Source organism: Macrobrachium nipponense, chromosome 28 (assembly GCF_015104395.2).
Source record: "Macrobrachium nipponense isolate FS-2020 chromosome 28, ASM1510439v2, whole genome shotgun sequence".
NCBI lineage: Eukaryota > Metazoa > Arthropoda > Malacostraca > Decapoda > Palaemonidae > Macrobrachium > Macrobrachium nipponense.
In genome coordinates, this window is record NC_087217.1 from 6,980,796 (window position 1) to 7,003,000 (window position 22,205).

Consider the following 22,205-nt stretch of genomic DNA (forward strand, 5'->3'; position numbering starts at 1 on the left):
AGTCATTAGCAGCTCGAAAAGTGAGCTGCGTGTGTGGAGAGGCGGGAGCTGGGGAAAAACTGTCATATTCAGCTGGACACCAATCTTTCTTGCTCACGTCGCTTCCCAGTCGTTTTAGTTGTGGGTGGTCTTAAAGTCGATCAGTTGATCAGTTGTAACTTGCATAGGTCATAAGTCGACAACTAGCTGCACCCCCATTATTTGTGGGAAACTCGCCTATTCGCGGTACTCTTCTATAAGAAATACATCCAAAAATTCCTTTTTTTTTATTTCATCATAAAATGCACTTTTAGTGATAAAACTATTAAAAAATCAGGTATAAATATTTCTAGTACTTTTTTCTTGAATTCTAACTAACAAAATAGGCAGTTTTAAGCATTTTTGTAGGGAGTCTCAACTATTAGCGGATTCTAGCTATTCATAGGGGGGGGGGTGGGGGGGGGGGGGGGTCTGGTACCCATCCCTCGCAAATACAAGGGAACACTGTAAACCAAACTAAAGGTACCATAATCCACTTTTCACTGCACTTACTCATTTTGCTGCATCATGAATTTGTGACATACGTTAAATGTGCCACTATCATCAGATGGGTTACATGATAATATTCCCAATATAAAATGACCACCTGTATGGGTCATAACTTGTGAGAGTTGTTTATGTACCATGATTTCTCTCATATACAAATCCTCACAAGTTGTCCCTCTACACCGGTACCAACCAATTACATTCTGAAACATAAAGAAAAGTAAGATATCTAAATATTTTCACAGACAATAAAAAATTCAGTAAATAAGCAATATAATCCCAATAAAGATACTGCAAGGGCAAGATTTTCTGGTTAAAGTAATATTATTTTGATTCATTCATTGGATTTTAGGCTGCCTAACCCATCAGTCTACACATTAAGTAATTGTTTGTCTATAGAATACATTTGTACAAATATGTTTTTCAATAACCTCATTAATCATAAATAGCCTTATGTATATGATGCAAATGAATCCCAGTCACACCAACTTGATAAATCTTGAAAGGACAATAATTATGTCCTACTGTGTTAGTTTTATGGGGAATATACTTGTCTTATCATGCCTCAATGAACTTTTGTAGGCAAAGGTGTAAAGTCTTGCAGTTCCTTTATGCCATCCTTAGACAAGAACCGATATTTCCAGTGCCCAAATGTCTATGAGCCAAAAATGTCCCCCTGCAGCCAAAAATGTCAAAGAAGATCTTTCCAGTGTAGATAGGCTAAATGGCGGATCAGTGGTTCCTCCAAGCTAAGAAGTACGATGAACAAAATGCATCCTGCGCTTCAGTAATTGTTCTAAATCTTCCTCATCTTACAGCACTGTAGTCATGACTATCCAAATTTGAGTCTCAACTGAAGAGCCTTCCTTTCCATAATGCATGCCCTCATGCAAAGGACTCAAGGTAGATATTTGCAATTCTGGTCTTGCCAACCTCAACCCTCTAGCCTTCTCCACTGACAAAACCTCTGCTAAAGTCTCCCTCCCCATACAATCTACTAGTCTCTTAATCATTTGCACTTCCCAGCTCCAGCTTAATTCTTCCTACTCCACTCCTGCCTCTGCCTGTGATTCCTACAAATCTTTCCCCTTTGCTGGAGATCCCTTGTTTGGTGGAAGACTCTTTACAGACTAAACTTTATAAGAAGGTTGCTACTGTGTTCCAGGACTACTTTTTAGCCACAGTTGATTCAGCCATGCATGAGTTAAGCGCAAAGTTGGCGGCACACTTCATTGATGCTGCCTGCTGTCTCACAGTTTGTGTCTGTGGCTTTTGTTGTGTTAGAACCTCCTGCTGAGGTTCTAACCTCAACTGCTTCTGTATACCCTACTGTTCCCAGGTAAAAGATTGCTCAGGTTACTGCTCAAGCGTAAGCAAATGATTCTACCTTCTCTACTGTTCCATTCCACACCATACCTGCCTGTCCCTGAGTATTCAACTGCCATCACGTTTTAGCATTCCCAGCTGCTCTCAAGTACCTGTCTACTCTCATGAACATAATGAAATGTGTATTCAATGACTCAAGGGTATCTGACTGCTTCAGTGTATTCTGCTGCTTCACTATATTTGACTGCTTTGATATGCTAGCCTGCTTTGACTTGCATGAGATATTTCTTGTGTGTACATGACTGCTTTGGCATATTTGACAACTCAAAAATCTGTGCCTCTGTTGTTGATTAGTGACAGCCCCTCAGTTGCTAGACTTTTCACTAGCAAGTAGTCCAGCTCATGCTGGTCCAATGAGGCTTCCCCTTCCAAAATTTATCATGCACCCTCAGGTGTCTTCACCTCATGATCCAGTTACCTTAGATCCTACACCAACTCATGCAAGCATTCTTGATTACCCAAGTTCTGCTAATCATATCACAACTTTCTAGGTCTTTCCACCAATTTTGACCTTTGAGGCATTTCATCTCATTACCAGTTCTCTCCTTGCCCCTTGCCTTCCTAAGTGATAGTTCCCTCCTCATTCCTCCTCTCTAGTTCAACCTCCTTAGTCTGCTCAGCCTTGTACAAGTCAGCCTCCACAGTCTATGACTCCTGGCACTTCTGAATTTGGTACCCACTCTTGTTTGCCTAAAGCCAGTATTCATGACCAGGTTTACCTGTCAGTTCTTCCATCAGTGCATCGAATCTAGTGTTAAAGCTAAAGTGTAGATGACAGTTTATGGGCAGAGTCAGTCCACTCACCAGAACAGATGAACTGATGGAAATAGTCTCTAAATTTATGACCAAGTGACAGATGATTGCCTGTGTGGATGGGAAAGCAACGATGCTGTGACAGTTCACTGCTGGATTTCACCTGGGAAGGATCTTCACCACACTGACTAGAATATGAAAGGAACTATGTACTAAGCATAGTTTTTGATCCAGAATGAGGCACCCGAATGTAAACACAGAAGCTGGCCATTATGTAGGTCAGCTGTGTTGAGCAAAACGACGCACGCAACCTTGATAAGAACCATTTTTTGGACATTTGCAATGATATTGTATCTATTAATCCTTTAAATATAGTAAATACTTGCAATATGTTTGGGTGCCACAATAGGTCAAACAGAGACAGTAAATTGTATTACTCAGTCCCTGCTGGTGTGAGAAATCAAGGCGATAAAACTCAAGAGATTAATGAAAGGAGAGCACTGGGTTTCCATGATAAACAGGGCTAATTTTCAGCTGTCAATACATACAAAAATCTGCTCAGATCACTTCATTAGTAGTTATTAATTGTTAGTGTAATTAGTGATAATGGTGAATAATTAAAGCAGCTTACAGCATGAATATTTTACAAAGTAATTCATTAACAGCCACTATGTTCTCTGTCAAATGATAGGTGATTTACAGGTGCTGGGAAGTTATTTTGGTCAAATCTTTCAAACTTTAAGTAGTGGATAGTGAATTGCAAACAGACATCAAAGGCAGTTAGAGTTATTTAACAAAATGCACATCACCATAATTGGTTTCTCAACGAAATTCCGAAATGTCATACTTGGGAAGAGCATTTCAGGACGACATAAACAAACGCAGAAAAAAACTCCTATTATATTTGATTTTAAGGTAAAATAGTTGTTTTTTTTTTATTTGTAACCAATCCTTTCTGTGTTGGCATGTCACACTTTCAACACATTATTGTGGGACTTAAGGGAAATGGTGACTTCAGTTTTGAAATCACAACTTCATTCATCTTATATATGTCACATCATATAAAGTAAAATCAAGCTTGTCCATTACTGAAAAGGCTTAATAGTAAGTAGATGTGCAGGTTATTGGTTTTGTCCACAAATCTCGTCTTTTAAACATGTAACCATGAAAGTATTTTGGAACGACTTAATCAAATTCCAGAAAATAACTTCTATTACTCTAACTGAAGTGAAACATATTCATGTTTTCCACGTATACCAAACCTTGGCTTGACGTAAGTTTTCATCAAACCAAATGGCTCCATCTGACATGGCTGTATGTAGTGGTGGTGCAAACAACCTCTGTGAATGTAGAACCCAAGCAGTGACAATGCAGAATCCATTTTCAGTAATCTGTTTAGGATCCTTCAACCAGCCAGATACAAAATAGCTGTAAGCCTCCAGAGACTTGTTGGCCTTGAGCTGGTCCAATATGTAGTAGCTTACATCATTAACCTAATACTAGTTCACTTTATCTGGATATGTAACTGCAGGCAACAAAATCCACATCAGAACACCATAGTTCAGGTGTCAACTTGTACGGGTCTTTGTTATTAAGTTTCAGTTTATTTGTATATATCTTTCACACACTGCAGGCACCAGAGACTCAATGTAATCAATCTTCTGTTTGAGAACAGCGTCTCTTCGCCGGAAAACCAGGTTGGCCCACAGGTTAGCCGTCAGATGGGCCAGGTAGGCGATGGCCCTACCTCCAAACTGGCACAGTCTCACAAAAGCCAGGTCCCCTTCAGGAGTGATGTTCCCCAAGGGGACCACAAGTCGATCCAGGAGACTGCTTGGAATGCTGCCATTACGGTAGATTCCAAGGCAAGTGCCTCTTGCTGCGAGAACCAGAAACCCCCGGAGTTAGCCTAGCTAGCTGCGGGTTAACCTGTTTGGGCGGCAGAGGGTCCTCTGAAGTCACGTATAAGCGCCTCTGTACGCTGTCAGCCAAGGCCGATCACGGCAGACCCACCATCGTCCTGGGTTCCTTCTTAGGTCCCCAGAACAAATCCAAGCCCGATGTGGGCTCGGAAGGTGGGAGCGGCGATCCTTCCCCAAGGTCATTGTGCTGACGAATCAGCGCAATAACCTCCGCGAACGACCTCTGGATCTCAGGAGTGACTGCATCCTATGGAGACGGGCCATCAAGCCCGTCCAGCGAGAATGCCTCCCAAGACCCTCCTCCTTCCACAAGGGAACCACGACAGACCCCTCCTGGTCTCCTTCTGCCACTTGCGCATACAATCTGGTTGGTCCGAGGACCGTGCCAGGTTCACAGGGCGTCGTAGCGGGATTGCGAGAAGTGCGCCCCTCGCGATCACTCCTGATCGCCTCGCTCTTCCCAGTGAAGCCCGAGGAAGTTGAAGGGAAGACCTGACGCTCCCCCCGCACCCACCGGCAGAACCAGTGTGCTGAGGGGGATGCAGGCGATCACCAACCCGCAGTGGCGATCAAGCTGCAGGCCTGGTCGAGTGGCTCTCCCAGGGAGAGCGGCTGGACCGAGACCAGCAGCGACGGTCCCAAGCGTCAGAAGAGCTGCTGCTGGTCCCCCTCTCTGCCCGGTCCCGGTAGGAGCGGCGGTCAGGGGACCTGCAGAGTCCGCTGTCGCGGTGGGAGCGAGGCCTGTCCTCACGGCACGTCATGCCGCTTGGACCAGCCGAGGCTGGTTCAGGTGACCGAGGGGACTGCTTCCTCACCTCAGCCCGCGAGCGGTCTGGGACCGTCGCGTCAACCCTGGGTATCAGCGTATCGCCGCAAGAGCGATCGCTGGTCTGGTGAGAGTCGCCTGAGTGACCCCTACCTGTCTTCCGCTCCGTGCCTGGATCCTGGCGCCGAGCGGACTCGGTTGCCTGGGTCTTGGCTGTACGGTCACCCGCAGGTGACCGTACACTCGGTGACTCTCGTGAACGAGAGGCTGAGACGGTACCTGGCGTTGAGGCAGAACCTCTGGCGCCAGGCGAGGAGGTACAAGGTGTTAGCCGGCACTCCTCCGGTCCCCATCTTCTTCTTCCTTGCGGAAGGAGAGACGGGCCCCGTTCCCGAAGGAACAGGAGGACCGGCAGAAGTCCCAACCGTCCCATTCCCCTTAGAAGTCTCAGAGCGAGCCTTCTTAGGGGGAGGAGGTAACCTTCTTCTTCTTCTTCTTCAGCTGTGGGGCCTTAGAAGTTGAAGGGGAAGCAGCGGCAGACGACAACGATGAAGAAGACGATGAAGACGACGTCAACACCTTCCTCCTCTTCTTCTTCCTCGTCAGCTTCCTCAGCACCACCGTCAGGTCTTCCATCTAGGATGGAGCTGGGGCAGTTGCCGAAGCAACAGGGCCCAACTGCACCTGTTCGGAAGGACCTGGGGTGGGAGCAGCAACACCACGGGCAGAAACGACAGCGGCTGGAACTGGTACCGGGACTGGAGCGGCAGCATACTCAGGAACAGGAGGCAGGGCAGGAACCGGCAGCATCCTCTGCACAGGAGAGCTCTTGGGACACCGGAAGTCCGGGGCTGCAGCAGGAGCGGCAAAACCAGGTGGTGGCGTCACAGCGGGCATTGTAACCTCCGGCAGCGGCGCCTGCACAGCAGCTGTCGGGGTCACCGTGGCTACGTGCTGAGTGTACACCAGGTGCGGCGTAGTCAGGCGTGGACACTGTCGTGGTAGTCGGCCCGTGCGTTACCGGCATGGTCCCTCTCGCCAGGTGACTCAGCAGCCCCTGGACCGTCGGTGTCCCTCGCAGCCCCAGCGAGTACCAGGCCCATCCGAGATCGTCCCCCGTGGCAAGCAGGTCTGAGGAAGGAAAAGTCGGGTGAGTTAGTGGGGGGGGGCAGATCCCACCCCGAGTACAACTGGATGTCGAGGTATCTTGGCCCCCCCCCTCCACGCTCAACTGATCGAGAGAGGAGAAGGAGTGAGAAACCTCCCCCGCAGGGGAAGGAGCCATACGAGGGAGCCGAGATGGAGGGAGAAAAGAGGAACATGTCCGTAACCAAGGGCATAGCCGGAGAACCCTCCGACGACTCCTTGGCAGGCTTACGCGGCTTCTTCCTTCCCCCATAGCGCTCCCACTGCTCCTCCAACCAAAACACACAAACATCACATTTCTTGGTACAAGAGCATTCCCGCCCTCTACACCGAGTACAAAACTCATGAGGATCAATCTCAACAGATGATCGGAAGGCCCCACACATACGGCCCTCCACACCAGGGCACAATCTGCGGCTGATGGGGGGGGCGAGGGGGTCTTTCCAGCTCTTGGGAATCCATATTCAATTGCAATATTCACTGAGAATGAAATACAAAACACAGATACGTACTTACGCAGGCTTTGTACATTCACACTGAGTAAAAGGGAAAGATAAACAGCCTTCACGAAGTGAAGAAATCAGAGCATACGACTGAAGTGGGCAGAGAGACGAGCAGCACGTCCATCCATTAGCGCGGCCGAAAGCAAAGTGGCTCCTCTCCTTGTAGTCGAGCTGACCACCAACTGCCGGACAAGTAGTTAACTGCTGAACCCCCTTGTTCGAAGCTTACGACCGGTTCAGCTGCCGCTAAGTACCTTCCTATTGTTAAAGGACCGAGTGTTTGTATACATATCTGAACAAAGGCAAATTTTCCATGAATAATGGGTATATATGTTCCAGTGGGAATCTGTGGATACGTGAGTCCATGAACACTGAGTCCGCGATTACGGGAGGTTCACTGTACTACTTCATATATTTACAAGTTGCAACATCCTGCACTTATACTGGGACTTGTCAGAACTTTTACTAATTTTGCAATAGTACTACAAGGTTTTATTTATAACAGGTCAACTTGTGTTTGAGCTAAATTAAGCTTGAGTAGCTGCAGCCAAGCCTTTTATTGTCACAACACAGTGCATCAAGTATCACAGTTCAAGTATGTACAGGTTAAACCTTCCCTGTGTGTGCTCCTCATTCACCTCCCTCTACTAGATCAGAGCCTTCAAGCTAGACTGCCTTAATTTGCCATGAAAGCCATTGCTACAGATGCCCCCACTTCCTTTATGGTCATTGACTAACCATAGAAATAGAAATATGAGAAAATATTCTATAGGGAACATCTGGCTATGCTGAACTGGTAGTATATTCTTAGTGACGCTAACTCGCTGCTTACAGGAGATATGCCTCTAGTACAGGATACAGACAAGGGCTGCCATCTTATCCTGTCGCTAGGGATGCACTGGTTCTTCTCATTCACTACATTTAAGTATGCTTACATATGTGATGATGAAAAGAGGGATGTGGTCTCCAAAGACCTCTCCAGCTTGCTCTCTTTACACAAAACTCCTCTCTCGGCATGTGTCTGACCTTATGTTTAAAGGCCTTTCCCCAAGGATTTTGTCCACAAGTTGGCAGTGAAACTCAACTTTACACCCACCTGGGCTGCTGTAATTAACTTTGGAGGCTTCAACTTCATCATCCTTGTTTGTTCAGTCTGGTTCCAGACCCAATTGTTTGTTCAGTCTGGTTCCAGACCCAAGTCACTTCATATCCAGAAAATTTCCCCTGATCAGTGCCTGAATCCACCACATCCAACTGCCCTCTAGCTCCTCATTCAATCCATAGAAGTCATCCATTATATCAGCATCAATGCTGTTCTGCTTCTCAGCAATGCAGCTCCAAATCAACCTTTAGTAAGCCAGTACACAATCAAAGCCAACCCCAGTAGTATTAGTAACCAGGCAGAGGTTACATAAATTGCTCTTAATCTTAAAGATGTCCCACCAAACTTATTGTTATCTAATTAGTCTACTCCAGATAGTAAAAATCACTTGAGTTTAACCAAATGAAATCTCTCTACTGTACTGACTCTTATCTTAAAGATGTAAAAAGATGAAGAAAAGGTCAACTGTGCAAATACTGTCCAATTACCTTTGAAGGTAATTGGACAATACAATTGTACAATGAATCAGGATCCCATTGTGGTAAGTGAATATAATCACCTGAGAAATCAGGAATATTTTCCCCACTTACTACCCAGATGACCATACTTTTAACATGAACTAAAGAATTTTATACATAGTATAAACATGGTTGTTAAGCTGATTTCACATAATGTCATTTTTCATTGCATCTACAATACCACATCATAAAAACTGCAATACAAAAGCAAGCAATAACAGTTAAGTAATATAATGTGAAAAACAAAGACTTAAAACAATTACCTGAAAACTTGTTCCTAAAAATCCTGATAACTTTTCATTGTTCAATTCACCTGCACCAGAGTAGAAACTTCCAATCATGGTACATGGTGAAAATGATGATATGCCTGTAAAAAGAGAAAGCTATGAAATAACATAAAATAAAATACACAAGCAGTCCCCACCCATTCTTGAGACGCGTCGTAAGCTGAAAATCGGCGAAAGCCAGAAAATCGTAAAAAATCCTAAGAAAACTTACTTTTAATGCTTTGGGTGTATATTAACAACTATGTAAACTGCATTTTTATTGCATTTTTCATATAAAAAACCTTCAAATATTGATTATTTTGCATTTTAGGAGTCATATTTCTTCCAACAGATTGGCGTCATAAACTCCATAACCATGTTACATATGTCGTAAACCTGGAAATTATTTCTGATGAATATAATTGAAAAGTGTTGTAACCTCAGAATGTCATAAGCCAGGGACTGCCTGTACTACTATACAAAATTCAAGAGAAACAAAAACAAATTAACCAATCTTCTTTACTGCTGATCATACATAACTCTCATAATACTACTGCTGTTTTAAGTTGATAAACACTTGAAAGTCAGCAACACATGAATGCATACTGAATAGAAATACTAACTCAAGTTCTACTTTTCATGCACCACCCTTTCTATCCTAAAAGTAAACCCAAGGTTAATTACTGACTGAAAAAACATCAGCATAATTCCAAACCCTGTCAGCAGTCACAGAAAACAACTGCATGAAGACCGAATCAATTTCGCTACCAAAGGGCCCCATCAGATGTTATGGCTTCAAGGGCGTCACATGTGTAAGAGTCTTGATTTATAGGTTTTAGGCATAATGCCAAGCACTAAGGCCATTCAGCACTGAAATGGAAATTGACAGTGAAAAGGTTTGAAAGGTGTGACAGAAGGAAAGCCTCACAGTTGCATTATGAATCAATTGTTAGGAAAGGGTGGAAAGTGAGATGGAAGAAAGATAATATGAAAGAAGGTACAGTAAAAGGAATGAAATTAGTTGCAGCTATGGGCCAAAGGGACACTGCAAATAACCTTAAGTAATGCCTGCATTGCACACCGCATGAGGTGTACTGACAGCACTAACCCCCTACAGGGTAAAAAGTGTCTTGGTGCACCCTTTTGACCACAGCAACATTCTCTTCACAAGGGATTCTTGATGCACCCTTTTGACCACTGCAGCATTCTCTTCTAATTTTTCATTCACTCCCTGTGGGCTTTTCTTATTCACCTGTCTAAACACTTCAATTTAAATCTTGATAAACTTTTTTCCTGTTACATAACCATGGTAAATGGTTCATTTCATATTATACCAAAGTAATTTTACAAGTGTATAAGCATCATTTGAAAATACATTAATAGTTTCACAATTCACAAAAATGATATTTTTATAATAAAATAATGTTTCAGATATACTTACCAATCAGTTAAATAGCTGAAAGCCTCCTTCTTAGGCAGTCAAAAAATGACATTTTTATAATAATATAAAGTTTCACTTATACTTACCCAGTGGTTACATCTAGCTGTCATCTCCTGACGTCACGGCAGAATTTGAAATTCGCGGTTGCGCTAATGGTTTGACAGGTGATCCCTCTACTCCCACACTCTACCAGGTACCAGGAACCATTCCAACAATAAATCAGAAGTTTCATGCCTACCTGTCCATATGAGGGGAGGAGGGTGGGCTTCGTTATGTAACCACCGGGTAAGTACTATAAGTGAAACTTTATATTATTATAAAAATGTCATTTTCACTTATATAACTTACCCGGTGGTTACATCTAGCTGACTGACACATTTAGGTGGTGGGACAATGGCAGCTAAAATAACAACTGTTGGAATTATCCGAAGATATAGGTTCCTTACCTTTAAAGACCGCTGACTCAAGTGGTTACTGCCTCTGTAGTCTGCTGGCCTTTACTGTACCGACAGGATATATGGATCCGTGTGCCGACACAATAATAAGTACTTGCCGTTGAGGACGTGACCGTAACGGACAAGACTATAATGCCCCTGCTCAGGGCGCAGTACAATTCACACAAAACACAATGAAAAACGAGGGATCACCACACCCGGTTAAGAAATACACCAAGACATTAAAAGACTGAAAGATACTCAAAAAACTCCCTGTATCTTCAGACAACCTTAAAAATACAAAAGCATAATCAAGGAGAAACGTTAGTGAGGATGGAATACATCCTTCTCTCCCTCACCAAAAACCGTGTCAGTCACAATGAATGGCCCCAATGTACTGCAATTTTCATATGTGGTTTGCAAATCTGTCAGATAATGAGATGCGAAGACAGAATTGCTTCTCCAATATGTAGATTTAATAATGTCTTTCAAAGACAGATTACGTCTAAACGCCATAGACATGGACACTGCTCTAATTTCATGAGCTTTGACTCTAAACACTTTGATATCTGAGTCCTGACATTGTCCGTGTGCCTCAAAAATCAAATTCCTTAAAAAGAAGGAGAGCGCATTTTTAGAAAGAGGAGAAGGATCTTTCACTGAACACCACAGGATATCACTCTTACCTCTTATACCTTTGGTCCTTTGCACATAATGTCTAAGTGCTCTCACTGGACAGAGAAGACATTCAGGCCAAAAAACCCAGCATTGATGAGCAAATGGCATTGCCCTTAGCAAATCCAACTCTCTTATCAATAGCATGCAGCTCACTGATTCTTCTAGCTGATGCTAAAGCACAAAGAAAAAGTGTCTTTCTAGTCAGATCTCTAAAAGAACTAGAGGAGATCGGTTCGAATCTATCGGACATCAGCCATTTGAGAACTACATCCAGGTTCCACGCTACTGTTCTTGACTCCTTTGTCTTGGTCGTATCAAAGGAACGAATCAGGTCTGAGAGGTCTTGATTATTAGAAATGTCTAATCCTCGATGTCTGAACACAGAAGACAACATAGCTCTATAACCCCTAATCGTCTGGGTAGAAAGCTTCTTATTCTCACGAAGAAAAAGAAGGAAGTTAGCTAACTGAGCTATAGAGGTCTTAGAAGACGAAATTCCTTCTTCTTTGCACCAAGCTCTGAATTGGACCCACTTAGCTTTAGCTTGGTACACTTGATCAGAGGATTCTCTTCTGGGTCTAGCAATAGCCCTTGAAGCTCTCTTTGAAAATCCTCTCTTTCTGAGGAGATGCTCGACAGTCTGAAGGCGACTAGTCGAAGAGCGGACAAGTTGTGATGGAACCTCAGAAAGTGGGGCTGTCTGAGTAGATCCTTCCTTAACGGTAACTCTCTCGGAAAGTCTGTCAACAGCTGTAGTAGGTCCAGAAACCATTCCCTGGCCTGCCAAAAGGGAGCTATCAGAGTCATCCTGACGTTCTGATGACTTCTGAACTTTGTCAGAACTAGTCTTAGCATTTTGAAAGGCGGAAAGGCATAAAGATCCAGATTTGACCAGTCCAGAAGTATGGCATCCACTGTAAACGCCTCCTCGTCTGGAACTGGGGAGCAATACAGTGGTAGACGAGCTGTCTTGTTCGTGGCGAAGAGATCCAACTGAGGACATCCCCAAATCCCCCAAAAGCTTCTTGCATATTTGAGGATGTAGAGTCCACTCTGTGGAGAGGACTTGTCCTCTTCTGCTGAGAATGTCCGCCGCCTTTACATCTACTTACTAGGGCGTTAGCCTTGAATAAATCTTGTGGTCAAGACAACCTTGTTCTCTTTCGCCCAAATGAGTAGGTCTCTCGCTGCCTCGCACAGAGAGAACGAGTGTGTCCCCCCCTGTTTTTTTATGTAAGAGAGAGCCGTGGTGTTGTCTGCTTGAACCAGCACTACTTACCCTCTTACCTCTGTCTGGAAGTGCATTAGAGCCAAATGAACCACCTTCAACTCTTTCAGATTTATGTGCCAGCTTCTCTGATGAATCTGCCAAAGTCCCGACACTTCCTTTCTCACCAGAGTAGCTCCCCACTCTTTGTCCGATGCGTCTGACAAGAGCGTAAGGTTGGGGCTCAACTGGCTTAGAGACAAGCCTTCCTCTAGCCTTCCTTCTGATTTCCACCAAAGGAGGTCTTGCTTGATCCCTTCCGAGATGGGGAACACGAAGGAGTCTGGGAACTTCTTCCTTTGCCACTTCTGTTTCAAGTAAAATTGAAGTGGTCTCATGTTGAGCCTGCCCAGACTTACAAATTGTTCTATCGAGGCCAAGGTTCCTAAAAGGCTCATCCACTGATTCGCCGAGCAAGTTTGTCTGACGAGAAATTCGTCTATCTTGTTCAGGCAAGAGTCGATCCTTTGACGTGACGGAAAAGCCTGAAAAAGAACTGAATTCAGTCTCACTCCTAAATAAACTATCTCCTGAGAAGGAGTGAGACACGACTTGTCCTTGTTGACTAACAAACCTAGGCTGTCCGTCAGCCTTAAAGTTTTTTGTAAGTCCTCCACACACTTCTGTCTGGAACTTGCCCTGAGAAGCCAATCGTCCAGATACATGGAGATTCGTATCCCGTCCAGATGAAGCCACTTTGCTACTGACGACAGAACTCTGGTGAACACTTGTGGAGCTGTCGACAGGCCGAAACAGAGGGCCCTGAACTGATAAATGCAGCCCTGGAACACGAATCTCAGGAATCTTCTCGATTCCGAACGAATCGGAATATGAAAATAGGCGTCCTGAAGGTCTATGGAAACCATCCAATCTCCTGGATGAAGCGCTGCTAATACCGACTGGGTTGTTTCCATAGAAAACTTTGTCTTCAGGACAAAGACGTTCAGGGCACTGACGTCCAACACCGGTCTCCAACCCCCCGTGGCCTTCTTTACCAGGAAAAGGCGATTGTAAAATCCTGGTTGCTGAGGAGAGTCCACTAACTCTATGACCCTCTTTGCCAGTAAGGCGAGAACTTTTTGATGGAGGGCGGCAAATTTTTCGGAGTTCTCCGAGTAAGCTGATAAATCCACAGGAAATTCTGTGAGAGGGGGGTGCTTGATGAACGGAATGGTGTATCCTTCCTTCAGGACCTGGACCGTCCAAGGATCCGCTCCGAGATGAAACCAGGTCTGCCAGAAAAGGTGTAATCTGGCTCCTACTGCTGTGTGGAGGACTACGGGCCTACTTCTTGATGGAAGAGGGAGTGGTTTTAGACGAGGCTCTATCTCTCCCACGAAACCTGGAGAAAGATCGAACGGGAGCTCTCCCTCGAAATGGTTTAGGAGCTTCCGTGGAGGGAGCACTCCGAGAAGCAGAAAGAACCGGAGTTATCATCCTGGGCTTCTTCACTGACTGCGATAAAAGATCCTGGGTCGCTTTCTGTGTTAAAGATTGAGCGATCTCGCTCACAATCTCTTGCGGGAAAAAGTGCTTCTTGTCCAAAGGAGAGAAGAGCAATGCAGACTTCTGGTTTGATGAGACCCCTTTCGACAAGAAGGAGCACCAAATCTGTCTCTTCTCCAACACTCCAGAGGCGAAAATGGCAGCGAGTTCCGAAGCTCCATCACAGATGCCTTTATCTATACAATCCAGTACAGAGGCAAAATCCTTCAACTGCTCCTCCGAAAGTCCAAATGACTTGACTTTCCTGGCCAGCGAAGCAATGGCCCGATGGAAGCTAACAACTTCAAACACACGGAAAACACTCTTGCAAAGATGATCCAGTTCACTTGCCGAAAAGAAAATCTTAGCAGTATTAAGGGCTGATCTACAAGAAGAATCCACGAGACTAGAAAAGTCTCCCTGAGCGGAGGCAGTCACACCCAGGGAAAAAACTTCTCCGGTGTCATACCAGACACGGCTCCTTGACGAAAGTCTCGAAGGGGGAAGACAGAAAACATTTTTCCCCTGTTCCCTCTTCTCCAAAAGCCAAGCGTTAACTTTCTTGATAGCCTTCTTAGCCAAAATCGAGAGGACGAAACGCGTGAACGAGGACGAGGCATCAGGCTTACTGTCCTTTTTCCACTGCGAACTAGGAGAAACTGGAACGGAAGGCGCAAAAGAATCTCCAAAGTTGTCAACAAAGAATCGTAAAAGAAGCTTATACACCGACAAATGCTTGTCTTTTTCTGTAAGTAGTACTTCTTCTTCTTCCAGATCCGAAGCTTCCTTCGACGAAACTGGAGAACATTCCATCTGAAGAGGAATCCTGTTCGGCGAAGTCACACCATAATGCACCCGAGGCGGGTGCGAGAAAGCAGAAGATGTCTGAGCCTGTACTGAGACGAATCCGAGCGGATGAGCTGGTGGCTGCGTTGGCGGCTGCGTTGGCGGCTGAGCTGGCGCTCGAGCGAGAGCCTGACGTGGCGCCATAGACGGAGTCAGGAAAGGAGTCTGACCAGGCGCCTGAAGCGGCGTCTGAAGAGGAGTCACATGGAGAGTCTGAACCTGAAGAGGCGACTGAAGAGGAGCCTGCGAAGAGGACTGCACAGTAGTCTGCGGAAGATGTAAGGCGGTCGGGAGCGCATTCGGGGACGAAAGAGACTTGCAAAAAAGCTCCAAAATACTGCCTAACTTGGCATTCATCTGTTCAAACACTGAAGGTTGAGGATCCACCAACGTAGAAGGCGCGGGAGGAGTAGAAGGATGAGCCACAAACACGTCTGGAGCTGCAGGAGTTATCGCTTGAGGAGGCTCTGGGGAAGGCTCCGAAGGAGTGTGCATGTTCGGCTTCTCCAATTCTATGAGAGAACGGCGATAAATCGAAACCGCCGGAGAAAAGGCTTCAGGCTCCTCCCAAAAACTACAAGAAGGTTCGGCAGCCGCCACCTTCTTGGGAACCGCAACAGGTGAAACATCGCGAGACCTTTTCAGCGGTCTAGAAGTCTTATGACGCCAACCTCTATAAGAGGAAACATCTGAGCTTGAGTCACTTGACGAAAAACACTTCCTCACAACACCTTTCCAATGGTGAGCGACAGCATCCTGCGATACGGCTACAGGATTGCTTGAGGGGGCGACTGCTCGGGAGCAGATCCCGCTCGCCTCCCTTCGGTTTTCGGCATGCCTCCTCCCAGGATCTGGGGAGTTTGACAGGGGCCTAGACCTAGGAGAACGAACATGATATTGTTATTTTACAATAAAGTTTTGTACATACTTACCTGGCAGACATATACTTAGCTTACGTCTCTGACGTCACGACAGAATTCAAAACTCGCGGCTAACGCGACAGGTAGGTCAGGTGATCTACCTTACCCGCCGCTGGGAGGCGGGTGTAAGAACCATCATACCTTTCTTGCCAGATTTTTTCTCTCTTATACCTGTCTCCTGAGGGGAGGCTGGGTGGGCCATCAATCGTATATGTCTGCCAGGTAAGTATGTAACACAAACTTTATTGTAAAATACAATATCATTTTTGTACATGAACTTTCCTGTCAGACATATACTTAGCTGATTGACACCCTTGGTGGAGGGTACAAGACAGAAAATAACAAAGAAAAGGTAAACAACACCTGTTGTAGGATAAACATAACCTTGGTTCTTACCTGTTTAGGCTGAAGACTTCATAGATACTGTCTATTAGTCTGCATAGCCATAAGAGCTACAGCGAGGGCGTGACCTACAGCTGAAAAGACTCTTTGGGTCTACTAATGGGACTTGATATCCGCTTACTTAGTAGAATCCAAGTCGGATCAAGTTCAATGGGGGTTCGCCCTCTTCTATGACAGAACCTGTCCACTACCAACGCAGGGAGCTTCAAACCAATCCGATCACCTAACCAAACTAATGTTATTAGCATTATGAAACGAAAAAAGATGCCTACCTGCATCATTTTTCATACAACCATATGAACTCAATTACCAAAAAAAAACAAGGGAAAAAACTACTAAGGATATGTTCCAGCTCCCTGCCCCAGCACCGAATCCGCCGATACGTACGGGCCTAACGCGAAGCACTCGTCATACGTAATACTGACGTCTTTTAGGTAGTGGTTGGCGAATACTGAATTACATCTCCAGAATGTAGTTTTCATCAGATTCTGAAGAGACATATTCTTCTTACAGGCCAAGGAAGTTGCTATTGCTCTCACTTCATGAGCCTTGACTTTCTTTTAAGAGCTTGAAATGTTCTTCATCACAAGATCTATGTGCTTCTTTCACAACACTTCTAATGAAGAAAGACAGCGCATTTTTCGACAATGGTCTGCTGGGGTCCTTTACAGAGCACCATAGTCTGTCCTCAATGCCCTTAAGGGTTTTCTTCTTCTGAAGGTAGTATTTTAAACTCCTAACAGGGCAAAGAGTTCTTTCAGGTTCTTCCCCTACTAGGGCAGACAAACCACGAACCTCAAAGCTCCTTGGCCAAGGATTTGAGGGGTTCTCATTTTTTGCTAAAAACGAAGGAAGGAAGGAACAAACTACGGAATCTCCTTTGAAACCTACCCTTCCTTCTAGGGCATGAATCTCACTAACCCTTTTAGCAGATGCTAAAGCCATGAGAAAGAGAGCTTTCCTCGTGAGATCTTTGAAGGAGGCTAAATGTGGTGGTTCAAACCTAGCGGACCTCAGAAAGCGAAGAACCACATCCAGGATTTCCAACTTGGAACTTCGTTCGAAGTTTTCTTGGAAGATTCAAAAGATCTTAATAGATCATGAAGATCTTTGTCATTCGAAAGATCTAAATTCCTATGTCTGAACACCGCAGCCAGCATGCTACGGTATCCTTTGATAGTAGATACTGCCAAACCGCATTTTTCTCTGAGGAAAACTAGGAAATCTGCTATCTGAGTCACAGAGGTACTGGAAGAGGAAAACTTCTTGTTCCTGCACCAACGGCGAAAGACGTCCCACTTCGACTGGTAGACTTTAAGGGTCGAAGGTCTTCTAGCTGAGGCGATAGCCTTAGCAGCTTTTGTCGAAAACCCCTTCGCTCTGACAAGACTTTTGACAGTCGAAAGCCAGTCAGATTGAGAGCGGGGAGGTTTCTGTGATACCTGTCGAAGTGGGGTTGTTTGAGCAAATCTTGTCTTTGTGGCAGTGCTCTTGGAAAGTACCACCAACCATTCCAGTACCTCTGTGAACCAATCTTGGGCGGGCCAGAACGGAGCTACTAGCGTCATTCTTGTCCTCTCCGAGATAGCAAATTTCTTGAGGGTTTGTCCTAGTACTTTGAAGGGGGAAAGGCGTAGACGTCTAACCCTGTCCAATCTAGGAGAAACGCATCCACTGAATTGCTCCTGGGTCTGAGATCGGGGAGCAATAAAGTTCGATTCTTGCGTTCTTTGCTGTTGCAAAGAGATCGATGTGAGGTCTGCCCCATCTTCTCCACAGGTCTTGGCATACTTCTGAGTGAGGGTCCACTCGGAAGGCAGGAGTTGATTCTTCCTGCTCAGGAGATCGGCCCTGACATTCCTTTCTCCCTGTACGAATCTGGTGAGAAGACTGATTTTCCTCGTTTGAGACCACAGCAGAAGATCCCTTGCTGTTTCGTACAGGGAGAAGGAGTGCGTCCCCCCCTGTTTCTTGATGTACGCCAAGGCTGTTGTGTTTGTCCGAATTGACCTGCACTACTGCATTCCGGACGTGGGGTTCGAAGGCTTTCAAAGCCATCCAGACTGCCATCAACTCTTTCTTGTTGATGTGCCAGGACACCTGATCCCCCTTCCAGGTGCCTGACACTTCTCTTGTCCCGAGTGTCGCTCCCCAACCTGCCTCCGAAGCGTCGGAAAACAACACATGGCTGGGGTTCGGCATGTAGAGAGACATTCCTTCCACAAATCGAAGTGGGTCGTTCCACCACCGAAGGTCTCTCTTGATTCCTCTTGAGATCTTGAAGGAGAACTCCAGATCTAGGGATAGACGCCTCCATTTTCTGGTATAGGAAGAACTGTAGAGGCCTGAGATGCAACCTTCCTAGAGAAACGAATTGCTCCAGCGAGGAGAAGTGTCCCCAGCAGACATCCATCATCCTCGCTGTGCATGCATCTTTCTCTAGGAAGGTCGTTATTTTCTCGTAGCAACGAGCTATCCTCTCTGGCGACGGAAAAGCCCGAAAAGCCAGAGAAGCTATCCGAATCCCCAGATAGATCCTCTCTTGACTGGGGATTAATTGAGACTTCTGGAAGTTCACCAGAAGTCCCAGCGAACTTGCCAATGTAAGGGTCTTTTGAAGGTCCTCCAGACATCTTTCTTGAGACTCTGCTCTGATTAGCCAGTCGTCGAGATAAAGCGACACCCTCACTCCCTCCAAATGTAGCCACTGCGCCACGTCTTCATTAACCCCGTGAAAACTTGGGGTGCAGTTGATAGGCCGAAGCACAAGGCCTTGAATTGGAAGATGTTTCCTCCCATCATGAATCGTAGATACTTCCGTGAAGAAGGATGGATCGGCACATGAAAGTAAGCGTCCTGAAGGTCTAGAGACACCATCCAGTCCCCTGGACGAAGAGCCGCCTAACACTGAGGAAGTTGTCTCCATGGCGAACTTCCTCTTTTCCACAAAGACGTTCAGGGCGCTTACATCCAACACCGGTCTCCATCCTCCTGAGTTCTTCGGAACTAGGAACAGTCTGTTGTAAAAGCCCGCAGCGGGGATCTTTCACTAGTTCTATAGCCTCCTTCTCTAGCATGAGATCTACTGCTAGAGAAAGGGCTTGATTCATGATGGGGTCCCTGTACTTGGCTACCAACTCCCTCGGAGTTGTCGTCAATGGTGGTCTTGACGAGAAGGGAATGAGGTATCCTTTTCTGACAATCGATAGGGACCAATTGTCCGCCCCTTTGTGGGCCCAGACTCGGCAAATTTCAGTAGTCTGGCACCCACTGATGTCTGGAGTCCTTGACCGCTATTCTTCCCTCTGACTGACTTCGAGAAGGTTTTACCTCTCTTAAAAGGTCTAGTCCCTCTGGTTTGCAGAACCTCTGACAGCGGGTCCTCCTCGAAAGGGCTCCTGTCTCAGAGGAGTCTCTTTCTTGGTCTTGGGTTGGAAGACAGAGCGAGGTTTCCTGGCCGCCTGGGCTAACATATCCTGAGTAGCCTTAGCTGAAAGGGCACTCGAGACATCTTGGATAATTTTCTTGGGGAACAGAAGAGGAGAGAGTTGAGCATACAAGAGCGATGCCCTTTGTGCATGAGACACTGCCTTCGTGAGAAACGAACAGTAGACCGACCGTTTCTTAAGCACTCCAGCTCCAAACAGTGAGGAGACTTCACTCGATCCGTCTCTCACTGCTTTATCCATGCAAGTGAGTACACAGTTAAGATCTTCAGGAGACAGAGCATCTGGAGTCTTGGTCTTATTAGCCAGCACACCTAAAGACCAATCAAGGAAGTTGAAACTTCCAGGACTCGGAACATTCCCTTCAGTAAGTGGTCAGTTCGTTCATTCCCCACGTAGTCTTGGCGGACAAGAGGGCGGAACGACGAGCAGCATCCACTAATGAAGAGAAGTCCGAGTCCGCAGACGAAGGGAGAGCGAGGCCTAAAGGTTCTCCCGATTCGTACCAGAATCCCAATCTGCCGGTCAGTTTAGACGGAGGGAAAGAAAAAACCGTCTTCCCTTTCTCTTCCTTCGAAAGGAGCCATTCTCCAAAACCTCTCAGCGCCTTCTTCATGGAAACAGTAGGTTTCATCCTAACACAAGACGAAACCTTCGACGTCTTCGAAGTGGAGAATAACGAAAGAGGAGAAGGGGAGCCACAGGAGAAAGGATATCTCCAAACTCTTGCAGGAGTACTCTGTAAGTTTCTTATAGGAGGAAACTGAGGCGTCTTTTGTTCCTTCTTCTTCTGAGGGGTCCTGTTCCTCCTGAGCCGAAGAGCCTTCCTGATCCTTAGAGGTGCGACTATTCTTAAAGGAGTCTCTAGAGGCAGATAGACGTAAACGTCTTGGAGACAATGCTTCAGGCAAGTGTCTACTTGCAACATCCTTCTTGTCTGGAGGAGTGCGTTTCCCAGATCCTTGAAGCCTAATAGGAGTCAGGCGGCAGTCAGGTGCAGAGCGCCTGTTTGAAGAAGAAATTCTATCAGGCTCTTGGCGCCTATCCAAAGGAGAGCGGCTACCAGGCGAACTGCGCCTGTCATACGCAAAAGCGCCTACCAGGCTCTTGGCGCCTGAACCGAGGCGAGAGAATCTCTGGCGACGAGCGCCTACTAGGTGAGCGCCTACCAGGGGAGAAGCGCCTGCTAGGCTCTCGGCGCCTGACTCGAGGCGAGTAAAAGTCAGGAGAAGAGCGCCTGCCAGGCGAAACGCGCCTAACAAGCTCTTGACGCCTGTCCAGCGAATAGCGCCTGTCCGATTTAGGGCGCTTGTCAGCCGGAGAGTGTAGGCGAGACGAGGAGCTGCTACGAGGTGAGTAGTGCCTACTAGGCTCTTGGCGCCCGTCAAGGGGAGCGATCCTGTCTCGAGAAGAGCGTCTGTAGGGTGAGGATCTCCTACGCGCAGTTTGCTCCTTGTCTGAAGGAGAAACTTGTCTGTCAGGCGAATGTCGCTTATACGCAGATTTGATCTTGTCCGAAGCAGAGAGCCTCCTGCGAGAATCCGAACGAACAGTTGAGCGCGCCTCTAAGCGAGAGTCAGGAGAGGGGAGCTTGGACTTCTTTACAGGAAGCGAGACGTCCTTCCTGCGCCGAGAAGACCCGTAAAGAGAGCCAGCCAGAGCCGAAATCTGCGCCTGAAGGTTAGCCAACACCCTTGCAGGAGAACTCACAAACTCGTGAACGGAGAAGAGGCTCGATCTCCGCTCGGTGACGATACTCCAGAGAGATCTTTACGCTTCTTCGCTTCCACCTCAGGCTCTTCCGAAAAACTTCTGGGCTGGAAGGGCGGGCGCAGGGAGCATTCCAGGCTCTCTTCGAAGGGCGCGAGGCTTCCGAAGAGCTCCATCCTCTTTTAGGAGAAGGCGAAGGCGACGACGAGAAGCTCTGGTCGCAAAATTTCTCTCTTGGAGTGATCCAAGTAGCCTGGGAACGATCAACAGAACTACCGAGGGTACGCCTGACCGTTGGGGATGCTCCCTAACCTTCCTTGCGGCTTTCGACTTTCCTCCTCCACTGGGACTGGGAGTCTGGAAGAGGTCTAGGCCTGGAAGCATTAGGGCGCCGATCAGACGCACCCTCCACTGCACTGGGTTCACTGCACAAATCACTATTGGAATCACTCTTACCTTCTAGTTGCTTGATTTTCCTCTCCATACTGCGAATGGTGGCTTTCATTGAGGCCACTTCCGAAGGCGTATCTTCGGCTTCGGTGCAGGGAGCAGGAGCTGAAACTGACAAAGGAGCTACTTCTAAAATAGGATTATCTACATCCAACTCGCTAATACGAGATCTACTACTGCTCCTGGAAGAAGCTTTCCTAACTTTATCCTTTTCAAGCTTCCTCAAGTAGGAAGACAAA

At 46.4% G+C, this 22,205-nt stretch overlaps 1 protein-coding gene across 2 annotated transcripts in view; it reads right to left on the minus strand.

Annotated features, from left to right (window-relative positions):
• LOC135201386 (BRCA1-A complex subunit Abraxas 1-like) overlaps nucleotides 1-22,205 on the minus strand; it is a 118,565-nt gene that overhangs the window by 36,013 nt on the left and 60,347 nt on the right. For both annotated transcript variants that reach the window (XM_064230252.1, XM_064230253.1), the window contains exons 3-4: nucleotides 8,885-8,988; nucleotides 532-728 (exon numbers count right to left, since the gene is read on the minus strand). In XM_064230252.1, the coding sequence (XP_064086322.1) occupies nucleotides 532-728; nucleotides 8,885-8,988 (301 nt within the window). The remainder of the gene's footprint in view (nucleotides 1-531; nucleotides 729-8,884; nucleotides 8,989-22,205) is intronic.